The following is a 13,455-nucleotide window of genomic DNA, read 5'->3' on the forward strand; positions in this document are numbered from 1 at the left end:
TTTGGACAAAAAGTTGTTTATAATGATTTGCAAAGAGCACGTATATACAAGCAGTGTCACGATGCAGAAATCCTTATGCTACGCACATAAGCCCCCTCCTCATCAGTCACTTGTCACAGATACGAACAGGTGCCACAGTCATTCTGGAAAACAAGAGAAGAAAGAGGGATTAACTTTAGCTAGGACTGGTGCCATCACATACACACACACACACACACACACACACACACACACACACACACACACACACACACACACACACACACACACACACACACACACACACACACACACCTGTTGAAGATGAGATAATCAGAAGGAAGGAGAGGAGATGAGGGCTCACGGCCTCGTAATATACCTTGAGCGGTGGGCCGACTGCGTTACCCAGTACACTTTGGGGTACGCTCTGCTGAGCGATCCCACCTTGAGAGTCAGTGCATTGTCTCCTGCGAATTACTGTGCCGGGGGTCGTGGAAGCTTCTCCAGAGAGTGGGCGGAGCAGGCGGGCGAAGTGGGCGGATGCCAGCAGGCGAGACAGGCAGAGTCAGCAGGCGAGTAAGGCGGGAGAAGTGGCAAGCAAGGCAGGCGAATGCAGAGATCGAGAGAGCGAACGGCTTCGCGATCCGCCCTTTATAAGCTCCGTGGTGTCGGGTGGGGTGACGACCCGAAGCGATTCGTAGTCACCCGAATTGTGCGCTCCTATTGGCTCCCGGCCCCGCGCTGCCAAGCTCCTTTGGCCAGAAGTGGTCCCATTCGCACTTCAAGGGCAACATGACCGAGCCGCAGAATTGACTTTCAGCGAACACCGTGACATGAATTGCCTTGCACCGAACTCCCAGGCCGCGTTGCGTCGACTGGCCGAGGATTGCGTCGGTCCCGCGTACCCGTTCAGACACCCCCAGGCGCTCTGCGCTGGTCAATGTGCTTGTTCCATCCGCAAGCCACGCGGCTCGAGCGATCTGGGCCGTGCAGCACGCCTCTGCATGGTGGCAACTGCATCGAGGCAGAGATGCGAGGAGGCGCGGGATGACCTCTGCCGTTTGCGGAAGATATTGGTGGCTGCGGTGGCGAGGGAAGGTCGACGGTGAGACGCCGTTGTAAATCAGCACGCAGACCTGAATGAATATGTGCGCCATGCGCGTCCCAAAGAGTGTGGTGGTCATGAGCACAGGGCTGTGCGCGTGTCTGTTATCGTGCATTTGCACCTGCTTCGCTTTGTATCATGGATTGAAGGAAAGGGTTGGATGTAAATCAGGGTTGAAAAGAGGACAGGTAATTATAATTGTAATATTCAGATTCGAATGAAAGGGTGCGCCACGCGTGTCCTGTACAGTGTAGGTGGAGGGTTTGTCATCATGATATTCACAGGCGGCTGTCTGGGTGCGGTGCCTACTTTGATTTGTTTCATGAGTAAAAGGAAAGGGGTGGAATGAAATCAGGATTGAAAAGAAGAAAGATATAATTAGACCAAGGTATAAGCCCCAAGCAACGCACTTCGTCCCGTTAACCCATTAGGCATGAAGGGAACGTCTGACTGCACGAATACTGATGAAATAATTGTCTGGGGATCACTGTATGTTGGGTGCCATTGCCTTAGAGGCATGCGGTTTTCAGAACCACAACAATAAATTAACAGAGCTGGAGCTTAGAGGAGAAGAAAATAATCCTCAACTGCAAAGTGTATTCAATGCACGAAGCATGGGGGACGAACGGTGGAGAAAAAAGATTCATGAACCAATTGAGACAAGCAAAGATGTCAGCCAAGGCCGAAGGTGTTCCATGATCGAAATTCAATTCAACAACATCAATGAGGGAAAGATACTTCACCCAGGAAAGAATAAAGGAAATAACTGAGAAAGCAAGACAACAAGCAATTGAACACATAAATCGGATGACCCAAGGAGAGAGAATCAGCGTAAAAATGAAACACTGGACAAAGAAGGAAAAATGGACCTTCGTATCGGGCATAGGCATTGGGATATTCCAAACGAAAAGGTGCGAGAAAAGGAAGTGTGAACTCCTGGGAACAGATATTCTGAAGATGATGCCCTGATGAAGGTAATTTTAATCAGGCAACACTGAACTCAAAGAAAAACAGGAATCTCCAAGGGAAAATATTCACAAAGGAGGAACTAAGAATAAGAGATGTGCAAACCGACAAGGTAATAAGAAATGACCGGTCACCTATAAATGGTGACCGACCACCTGTAAATGGTGACCGACCACCTGTAAATGGTGACCGACCACCTGTAAATGGTGACCGACCACCTGTAAATGGTGACCGACCACCTGTAAATGGTGACCGACCACCTGTAAATGGTGACCGACCACCTGTAAATGGTGACCGACCACCTGTAAATGGTGACCGACCACCTATAAATGGTGACCGACCACCTATAAATGGTGACCGACCACCTGTAAATGGTGACCGACCATCAGTAAATGGTGACCGACCACCTGTAAATGGTGACCGACCACTTATAAATGGTGACCGACCACCTATAAATGGTGACCGACCACCTGTAAATGGTGACCGACCACCTATAAATGGTGACCGACCACCAACGTCACAACTTGGGTTTTTGAGGCGACGGCTGGTTCTCTCCAGGGGTCTCTGCTTACTTTCTCAAAGACAAGTTTCCGGTCGTTGTTCATCGCGTTTTGACTTTATTTTGTTGCCTCCGTATTTCCTGTGTGTTCCCAGTTCGGTTTTACTTCGACACTTGTGCCATTTGGTGAGTTTTCGTCGGTATTGTCATGTCAGGTTTCCCTGAGGTTTCCCCGTCGATGTGCCAGATCGTGTTTATTTGTATTTCCTCCTCATTACCATCAGTTTCTATTTTCTCCACTTTTCCCTCCACCCTCCATCTATCCCTCCCAACTATATCCTCTGTTTCATGTCTTAAAATATAAAAAAAATACAAAAAAAAATACTTTTTCCTTTCCCACCGAGTCCCCTTCAGACGGAGTACGGAGACTTAATTCCTTTGGTACCAGGTCTCTTCGGAGAATCCTTGGCTATCGCTGGTCGGATTTTGTGTCCAACGAGCGGTTGCTGAGAGAGACTCGGATGAGATTTGTTTCCTGCATGGGCCGTGAGCGTCAGTTGCGGCTGTATGGACATGTGGCTCGTTTTCCTGACGCTGATCCTGCGAACCAGATTCTCTCAGCGAGGGAGTCTCGTGAGTGGAGGAGGACAATGGGCCGACCACGTGCCTCGTGGTTGCAGCAGGTTGACCGGCATCTCACGGAGATGGTGATGGGCCTGGCATCTGCCTGGGGGATGGCCAGACGGAGGCCCCTGGAGTACAGGTGGAAAGTGGACGGAGCGATGCTCTGTTCTGGCACATGCTCCCATACCTGACCTCGTACCCCACGAAACCACGTGACTTCCTGTACCGACTCTTCTTCTTTCTCTGCCCTGCCAATCCCACTCTGTGAAGGTATTCACCACACACCTTCACAACCTTTTCTTCAAACTTTTCCTTCACTCTTCCCCCTCTTCCCTAATCTTCAACAACAACAAAACAACAGTCTCTTATAATGATTCAACTTCCCCTCTTCAGTCGGTTCTTCTTCTTCAAAATCTTGTGTTCAATTCAACCTTTCTTTCATCCAGTGTCTAAAAATTCCATCTGTTACAACGTTTCCTTTCTCCACTCTGTCAATTCTTCTGCACTCCATCCATCTTACAATGTATTTAAACGAATCTCTGATCGACAAATTAAAAAAAATCCCATTTTGCAACGATTGTTCATCTTTCATCATTAATTGTTCTCTTTTTTTGCACCTTGAGTGGAAATTCATCCACCTCCTGAAATCTACCTCCTCCTCACTTCTTCCTTGTTATACCCACGCCCTACTCCTCATCTCCCCCCCCCCATCCTAGCATCTCTCCACTGTCCTCAGCCTTACTAACAGGTCCTCCTCTGGGATCCCAAACTGTGTGGTTTTCAAACATCTGTGTTCTCCGTTCCAACCTCACAAATGTCTCACACTCTCATTCAGCGCACTCCTCGATATCTCAAACATACTCATTCAGCACACTCCTCGATATCTCGTACACTCTCTCTCTCTCTATCCTTTCATCACATCTCCCCCTCTTCCCACCCCCGCAATTTTTGTTCCTCCCCCCACTCGCTCCCATCTCCACAATACCTCGACGCAGTGTCATCCTTCCTCTCTCCACACCCCTCCATTCTCCCTCCTCCCCCATGACCCTGCCTGCTCTCATCTCTCTCCCTCAAAGCTTCCTTTTCACCCCTCCCTCGAAAATCACCCGCCGCCTCCCTCTTCAAAGCAAACTTTTTTCTCTTTCCCCTCAATTGTCCCCCCTCACCTTTCCCAATTTGTCCCAATTGGCTTTCAAACCTCCCTCCTCACTCCCCCTTATCAAAGCTGTCCCCCTTCACATCCACAAAGTTGTCTCCTTCCCCCACCCTCTTTCCTCCAGCTCATTTCTTCACCTCCTCCAATCTCCCACTTCCCTTTTCCGCCTCTCTAATGACTCCCCACTGCTCCTCATCCCTTCAGCACCCAGCTCTTTGTCCTCTTCCTCATCCGACCCTCTCCCCAAGCTGTTCTTCAATCTGTTATCAACTGTCAACAACTCTCACTCCCCTCCACCTCCCTTTCGCTGCACCCAAAGCCTCCTTCCCTCCTTCTTCCTGAATAATGTGTCCCAGGATGCGCCTGATTCATGATATAATTAAATAAGACCGTTAATTATCTTTAAAAGGGATTTTTTAATCAACCAAAACACTCATGCACTCTCTTGGAGTTCCCTTCGTATGCATGCAAACTTTCAGGCTGCTTGGTTTCATGGTTTTTGAATTCAGGACTTGACACACACACTCACTGGTTGACTGACTGAATGACCTACTGACACACTCTGACATTTATTAGTGCAGATGAAGAGGATGCTTCATTGAGCTGATTGGATATATTTAATCTGGTGTTGGTGCAGTACAGGCATGATGGTCCGAATGACCTTCTCCTGTGTCTGAGTTCCTTATTCCTTGTTGATTATTTTTCTCACATCACTGTTGGTGAAGGTCAAGTTCCCTCAATTCGCCTTTTCTCTTGACTGATTTATCAAAGTGAAAGTGGACGTCCACAAGGAAATCTTCAACACTGAATGTGAAGGCCTTGGAACCCTTCTGTACCGTGAGATGTGCTTCAAGTCACGTGGGGAGGAGTGGGGACACCCTGGGTACATCGACGGCTGTATCTGATTGATCCTCCACAGTCCAGAGTTATTCTTCCCAACCATACTTGATGCATCGTCCTGCAGTTGTCAAAAATGAAACCATTCTTTTGGACGATCGGCCGTTGCCTTCAGAATTGGTTCTTGTGGTTCACTCCTTGGCAGAAGATAAAATATTGTTTAAAGTCGGGATGGCTGGAAAGTTTAATTTTCCACTCTTGTCATTTAATTTTTGTACATTAAAGTACGCTGTGCTAAATTAAAGCTTATAAATGTGGAGGAACAACAGATAGTTATCAAATGAAGATGGGGATGGTCACCCAACAAGTACAGGTCCAATCAGAGTGGCCTCAAAATGAATATCACTCTGGTTAGATCCCGACCAGTTGGGTGAAAATTTCCACTCGGGCGACTACCTCCACCAGATGATCCACCTTACACTCAGGTGAAGTACACAACTGCGGTGCAGACCTTACCGTGTGTGCTGTATCACCCCCCGGGGATCTTTGCCTAATCGAGGGTGAACAATGACTATCACCGCCGCACCTCAGCACAGAGCGCCATTTCCTGTGTGTTTTATATTTCACGGCGATGGCCCCGCTTCACACAGGAGCGACAAAGGCTTCATCGGCTTGAGCCGTTACCTCCTGACCAGAATGGGAGGACGGCTCTCTGAACTACGACACAATGACTGGGAAATCTTAGGTCGGTCAGGGCAGAAAATATCTGAAAGACTGAACCCAAAACATTCACCAAATTTAATTTACCTGAAAGAGAAAAATAGGAGGAAGATTGAAAGTGAATTTTAAGCTGAAACTTGGGAAGGTGAATTTGGTCTCATTTACAAGAAAATCGAGAAATGTTCTACATCGAGAAAAATCTAGAAAAGAGGGGCAGAGAGGAAAGTCGGAAGGTTGGATGATTGGAGTTCAGGGTCAGCAGTCAAGGAATCATTTGATGAAGTCACCTGGAAGGTAGGGCAAGATTCTCAGACATTTAAGAGGGGAAAGGTGAGGTCATATTGAGGAGAAATTTATCTGATGGCAATCAGCCTGCATCATGGCGGCCATCAAATAAATATCGAGAAAAGAGGGTCAGAGAGGAAAGTAAGAACTTTCGATGATTGGAGTTCAGGGTCAACAGCCGTGGAATCATTTATTGGATTCACCTGAAAAGTAGGGCAAGATTGTCAGACATTGAAGAGGGGAAAAGTGAGGTCATATTGAGGAGAAATTTATCTGACGGCCATCAGCCTGCATCATGGCGGCCATCAAATAAATATCGAGAAAAGATCAGAAAAGAGGGTCAGAGAGGAAATTATGAACTTTCGATGATTGGAGTTCTGGGTCAGCAGCTGTGGAGTCATTTGATGAAGTCACCTGGAAAGTAGGGCAAGATTGTCAGACGTTTGAGAGGGGAAAGATGAGGTCATATTGAGGAGCTATTTCTCTGAAGGTTGCCAGCCTGCATCATGGCAATGCTCATCGTCAGTTTTTCAGCGTCAGTAATGTGGAGTTGATTCTTGGAACCATCTGGAAAGTAAGGACAGATTGTGAAATGTTTCTCCACCTGAAGAGAGAATGTCACACCGGAAGAGTTTTCTGTTCAGAAGGGGACAGGTATGGGGGCAGTTATGAGACGGAACTCAGCTTGGGCTTTGGGTTCAGGTTCGGATTAGGTGCCCAAACGTACCTCAGACTTTCACGGGGTAGAGTTCCATCACTGTAGACCGGAATGATTTACAGAAGGAACTTTCTCAACAATTCCAGTCAACTCAGAGACTTGATGGTTCTTTTTGTGCAGTTCAGTCAAACTTTTTTTACGTATAGTTCAGCACTTCCGGTGCTGTCATTTCCCGGAATCCTCTGGGTACCAGTGACGTCACAGCACTTTTTCATATGTCATGCAGTGGGGCATTTCCTCAGGAGGAATTTCCACCTCCCCATTAATGCCAACCGAGCTATTGCTCCATTTCCTCGGGAATTCAACTCCCGTACCACTTTCTTCTTCTCCTTCACTCTTGAATCTCATTCTTCCCTCCAGGTCTTCAAGACTGCTGTTCACCACCATCTCAGATCATCCCCCATCCAAAACCGTCTTCTTATCCTTGATGAGTAGGACATTCACAGGAACAAAACGCCACAAGAAGATCCGGTTAAACACGGAAAAAAATTAGCACACTTAGCACACTCTCACTGGTGTCCCTGACACTCTCAGCACTGTCAATCTCCTGTGCAGATTCTCTCCACAAACTTAATCCACTTTTACCTACAAGTTATTCACATTCCGTTATCTCCGGCCAAGTCCTTTCGTAGCACTTTGTACAACAAAAATCAGAGAGGTCATGTTGAAAAAGGCAACTCAGCACATAATAATGATGAAATGTCTTTGTGATGATTATCATGACACCATAGTGAACAATACTCACTTTCTTAATGTCAGACTCATTCAATTCCAGTCCAAGAAATAATTTTATGGACATGTCGGCTGGGGGACTTTCATAGCCATCCTCTAAGATCTCTGGGGCCATGTAGCCAGGTGTGCCACAGACCTCATAAAGTATTTCAGCGAGCTTGAAAAATGTAGCAAAGCCAAAGTCAATGATCTTTGCGGCCATCTGATCGTCGCTAAGCACGTTGTCAAGCGACAGAGCAAACACAAATCATTCTATTAATAACCATCAAAGCTTTGATCATAAAATGTGTTAAAATAAAAATCCAAATTTGAATGAGAAGAGTAGGCAGGAAAAAAAAAACCAAAAACCCAGTCAGTGTGGAGTCAGCAAAGGCCTACAGGCCTAATGCGTTAGGCCCAAAATAAAACCAAGATGGCGGCCATATAATTCTGCCTTCGTGCCATGGTGGGTGGAGTCAAGTGACCAATGTGGGCGTGGTCAGGCAGCTGTCCGACCAATGGGTGAACATTTCAAAAATCGTCCCCAACAAGAACCAAAACAACAACAACAATGCGGAGCTCTTGTGGACCTCCCACACCTTCCAGGTAAAAATTCCAGGAAGAGAAAAGTTAAAAAAAAAAACATTCTCCACAAATGTCAGAAGTTAATTCAATAATATGGAGGAGCTTGAGGCAAGAGTAGGGGATGATGTGAAGGAGTGAATTGACGTGGAGGGTTCTGTGTGGATAGACATTGACGATGGAAGAATAGTTGTAGGTACGTGTATCGGGGTCCTGGTATGACGGAAGAAAGGTTCATTGAGAATTCCGAAAGGCATGTGGTCAGGGAAGAGGATGGATTGATTGCGGGTGATTTTAATTTGCCAGGAATAGATTGGGTTTGAGGAACAGGGAATGGGCAGGTGAGGAATTTCTCGATGTAGTCCAGGATTGCTTTGTAATCAAGTTTGTGGATAATCCCATGAGGTGGAGTAGAAGACCTCTCATAAGGTAATAACTGGAATGTGGTGGAGAAGGTTGAGATGGAAGAGCATTGATGGACAGGTGACCGTAACACGGCGTGTATCAGTGGATTTGAGATTGTGGAACGACGTTCACAATGTGACCGTGAATAGAGATAAAAAAATAATTAAATACACACTCCCACAGTGAGTAGTTCTGTTTATCACAGACTGAAACCTGACCTGAAATGGATATTTAATTTTGACATCTTTTCGAGCTATATTGTAGGTCTAATGAATTGTGCGATGAGCACAAAAAGGGTGAAAATGTGACAGCGCCCCAAACCCCACCTCCCCCCTTGTTGATCATCACCCAACAAGATAAATTTTATTATTTTCCACCCTCTCCACTTCCCACCCCCATTTCATCCTTGTCGTGCTGAACAAAATGTGGTTTTCATTGCAGTGTTGCACAAGTGGGTTACCTTGATATCCCGATGCACACTGTTCTCGCTGTGAACATACGCAAAAGCAGAAACCATCTGGAAGGAAGAGATAAAATATTAAATCATGGACACAGATTGTGATTGTTAACATCGTTCAATTTCGAGTTTCAAAACACATCAAGATCACACTGAAGCTGAAAGCTCTTTCGTCTCACCTGCTTCATGACGTGCCACCCATCAACTAAAGAAAATGTCTTCCAGAAAACAAGTTGGTGAGAGTGAACCTGCACACATGGAACGTAGACATACAAGGGCAAAGCAATGAGATTATTCATTTTTGAGAAAACACGAGAAGAGGAACGATAAAGTAGAGGAACGATAAACAAAACAATGAAAAATCACTCGTGGAGCGACACTTGGTAAAACAGAACAAAGTAGAACGAACCAAAATCGAATCGGCTTGTTCGTGTCACCTGATCAACTCATCCACCTCGGTTTGTCATCACTCGTCCACAAATTTTTGAGATATCATGATATGTAAAGATTTTGACCCTCGACCCCGGGCCCCCTGGTGACCCGTACCAGTGCTCTTTCCTCTGAGCTATCTGGGAGACCGACTGGCTGTGAGCATTCAATTCTCCCACATCCAGAAATGCCACTCTCTTTCCGCCTCTGATTCCGGGACACTCACTGCCAACCATAGGAGCAGCGGCGGCCTGTCCACGAGATTATGGTGGATTCTATACGTCGTTTGACGACAAGATTTAGCATCAGCACAAAAACGAATGACAATCCGTCATATAATGGACGTATAGCATGCTTTATTGATCGGAATAAAAATTCTGATATTGTCAGTACAAAATTAATTATTTAATAAAAATCATTCGTTGGTCTGGCAGCGAAGAGGAAATCCTTTGAACTATGAACGAGATTCCATGGACAAAGATGACTTTTTGCGACAGATGCTGACTTCGCAACATGGAAATTGAGTGGGGAGAAGCAAGTTTCAATGGAATCCTGGGAGAACTGCAGGATAAAGAGATTTTAGCAAACTGTCCGCACGTCCAACAAGAAGTACAAACATACTGAAATGGCTTTGAGCTCGGAATTCGCAGAAACTGAGAATTCGAAACGTCTTTTGTAAAAACGGTCAAACACTCTTTGTGGACGGACGACCGATGATTGAATACGTTGAGGACATCACTCTCCAGTGACATCAACATGAAGCTTCAAGACGATCTTGTGGCATCGAGTTATGGAGGCGACGCTTGATGAAACGAAGATTGGAGAAACTCCGCTGTCATGCTTCCTGGGAAACCGGTCGTGCTCACTTGTAGCAACACATGTTGTGTGCGTGATAGGCCGATGGGTCCACGTCATAGCCTCTCGTTCTATCGGTCGGGTCACGAGACCAGTCATTCCTAAGCCCTAAGTGGCAGTGGCCCACCAGCCGACCAGCCCACCTAGTTCTGACCAGGCAACAGGTGGACCAAGTGTGCCCATGGAAAAGAGGAACAAACGAGTGGAGGTGAGTGTGGAAGGTGTGGACTTTAAATTTAACTCGAAGGAACTTGTATGTAGTGGAGGAGCAGGAGGTGGTCGGAGAGGTGAGAGACCAGGGGGAGCTCGACTGCGAATCAGCAACAATGCAACCATCAGCATGTTCCATGCTGATGAAACCATGATGAGAATCAGCAACCAGACATGTTGCTCCATGATGTGTGCACAATATCCCATCATCTGTCTTTCCTCTCCCTGTTCATTCATTCCCTTGTTTGTGTCCAACTATGACCCCACTCTGAAATTTGACGAGGATTTGCTTCTTTGGTCATTGAATTCAACCGCCAATTATTTTTTTTCGGTCAGATTTGCTTTCGGGATTTTGCAAGGTGTCATGCTCTGCATCGTGACGTCTTTCTTCTTTGTTTATCTGTCTGTGAGCAGGATATTTCAAAGAGTTGTGCACGGATTTGGACGAAACTTGATGGATGAGTTGCTTTAGTGACAAGAACAAGCCGATGCGATTTTGGTTCATGTTCGAATTCAGATCCGGCCGATCAGTGGTGTCCAAACCAGAAACTGTTCAGTCCAGTGGAAGTTAGGTGCTCGACCGATATCTATGATGAAATCTTCCGCAGGAATGACGTGGGACCTGTAAGTCTAAAGAAAAAGCATCTTTCAGATCGACGGAAACAAAGGAGACGAATTCAGATGCAGGAAAATCTCCCTGTCCCTTTATTCCACGTGTCCCTGCACCATGTTATATCTCGCTCTCCCAGGAGCTGTTCCAGAAAGTGAAAGGAAGACATTAAGTCCACCACAAGCTTGTACCTCCACTGCAGTGTTGATGTTCTTTGCTTGGTAAACCAATCCAAGGCCTCCTTCTCCAATTATGGAGATGACCTCCCAGTTCCTGATCTGATAAAGGCACAAACAGAGATTCACAACAATGCTTATGGGATATGAGAGAAATAATGCAGCGATGATTGAATGATTGTTTCATATAAACTCAATAATCATCACAGTGTCAATCAAGAATAACTACAGTGCAATAGAATAAAGAATATGGGCATATGTATATATATATATATATATATATATATATATATATATATATATATATATATATATATATATATATATATATTTGTAAAGAATGTCGAGGGTCGTGTGAGAGCGAAGACACAACGTACAAGGGGAGCAGGAGACAAGAGGAGTGGGAGAGGGAAGGACAAAACAGTGGGGAACAGAGACATGAGGAGATGTGTGGAAGGGAGAGGGATGGGGCGGGGAACATGGGGTATACAAGGTGGACATTACAGGGACTTTCAGGAAGGAAAGCAGGGAATTTGACGGAGTTGGGTTTGGGGTGGATTAGCGTGGGTAGAAAAGATCGTGGTTTTGGGTGGGGGAAGACAAAATATGGTGGTGAACAGCTGTTTTGAAGACCTGGAGGGAAGAGTGGGATCGAAGAGAGTGTGGGAGTTTATTCCAAAGGCGGGAAAAAAGAGGAATGAAAGAGTGGAGGTGAGCAGAGATTCGTGATTTTGGTGGTTTCACCAGAAGGGGGTAGCTGGCGGACCTTGTGCGCCCTGTGGAAATATGGGGGGGGGGACATATAACATACAGTGCAGGGGGGTAAGACCGGAGAGGATACGGTGGAAGACAGAAAGACCACGGACTTGCGTGCGGTGAGAGAGTGAGAGGCCCAAAGACTCAGCCTCATCGTGAGAGATACCAATGATCCGAAATGCCTTGGTTTCCACAGCTTGAAGCTGAGAAAGGTGAGAAGTAGGAGCACCAGCCCAGAGGGGAGAGCAGAACTCCATCAGGCTGCCGGCGAAAGCTTTGTAAGTTGTCAGGATCTCAGGTGGGCCGAGGAAGGACTTTGCACGATGGAGGATTCCCAGTCGGCGATTGGCTTTGGAGGCCAGTTTGGAAATGTGGTTTTCCCAGGAAAGATCATGGCAGATAGTGAGACCCAGAAGCTTGAAAGAAAGGACTTCTTCAAGAGGATTGTTGAGAAAGTGCATGGGTGGGGGGGTTCTAAACGGTCCTTTCGGAGAGACATCGTGAGAGTGTGAGATTTGTCCGGATTGAAAGACATGTTCCACGTGTTGGACCAGTTTGTGATTTTATCCAGATCTGCAGAGAGCGAAGAATGTGCTGCTTGCCGGTCTGAGGGATGACAGACGGTACGACAGAGGGTGGAGTCATCAGCAAAGAGATAAAGAGGATTTTCCAGAGAGATCATTGATGAAAACCAGAAAAAGAACAGAACCCAGCACACTGCATTGAGGAACTCCAGCCTGGACAGGAGGAGGGGATGAAAGAACTCCATTTAAGGGCCACACGTTGATTGCGAAAGGAGATTTAGTCTGTGAGCCATGAGTGGAGATGGCCTTGGATACCAGAGGAAGAGAGTTTGGTGAGCAGGGCAGGGTGCCAGACCGTGTCAAATGCACACGATATGTCTCGGGATATGGCTCTGGTTTCATGCCTGGCATTGAAGACCTCCATCCATTGTTGGGAGAGCAGAAGCAGCATATCCAGGGAAGTGACCTGGTCTGAAACCAAATTGATGATCGGAAATCAAGCCATTGGAGAAGAGGAAGGATTTAATGTCTGAAGCGATGATGGATTCCATGACGTTGCTGATGATTGGGAGAAGGCTGATTGGTCTGTAGTTGCAGGGAACTGTTTTTGCACCTTTCTTATGCAGAATGGTCATGTTTCTTGATTTCCAAGCAAATGGAAGATGACCTTGAGCAAATGAGAGGGTGAATACAACGGAGAGAGGGTGAGCAAGAGCAGGAGAGCATTTTTTTTAGGACACGTGGACTGATGCCGTCTGGACCGGTTGCAGAATCTGAGTCGAGGTTTGACAGCAAATCTCCACCTTGTCAGGAGAAAAGGACACAGAGTCCAGGGACAGCTGGGTGCGACT

At 46.4% G+C, this 13,455-nt stretch overlaps 2 protein-coding genes across 11 annotated transcripts in view; one reads left to right on the forward strand and one right to left on the reverse strand.

The window, feature by feature from the left end:
• The window catches only part of LOC147008150 (cation channel sperm-associated protein 3-like), a 41,828-nt gene extending 37,700 nt beyond the window's left edge, over positions 1–4,128 (forward strand). For all 4 annotated transcript variants that reach the window (XM_085865461.1, XM_085865462.1, XM_085865463.1 and 1 more), the window contains one exon: positions 2,964–4,128. The gene's annotated coding sequence lies outside the window, so the exon portion shown is untranslated. The remainder of the gene's footprint in view (positions 1–2,963) is intronic.
• LOC147008151 (serine/threonine-protein kinase PLK4-like) overlaps positions 1–13,455 on the reverse strand; it is a 14,161-nt gene continuing 706 nt past the window's right edge. Inside the window, exons 2-8 of one of the 7 annotated variants that reach the window (XR_015053596.1) lie at positions 11,340–11,426; positions 11,082–11,168; positions 9,224–9,292; positions 9,048–9,104; positions 7,635–7,778; positions 6,899–7,312; positions 1–1,059 (exon numbers count right to left, since the gene is read on the reverse strand). Coding sequence is in view for 2 of the 7 variants with exons in the window: in XM_085865507.1 (XP_085721633.1) it covers positions 114–143; positions 7,635–7,778; positions 9,048–9,104; positions 9,224–9,292; positions 11,082–11,168; positions 11,340–11,426 (474 nt within the window). In the remaining 5 variants the exon portion in view is untranslated. Of the gene's footprint in view, positions 1,060–6,898; positions 7,834–9,047; positions 9,105–9,223; positions 9,293–11,081; positions 11,169–11,339; positions 11,427–13,455 lie in introns of those variants that run through there. The other 6 variants (XR_015053594.1, XR_015053595.1, XR_015053593.1 and 3 more) reach the window with 6 other exon arrangements.

The sequence above is a fragment of the Eptatretus burgeri genome, chromosome 21, assembly GCF_056783735.1.
Source record: "Eptatretus burgeri isolate ZD-2024b chromosome 21, Ebu_testis_v1, whole genome shotgun sequence".
NCBI classification, from domain to species: domain Eukaryota; kingdom Metazoa; phylum Chordata; class Myxini; order Myxiniformes; family Myxinidae; genus Eptatretus; species Eptatretus burgeri.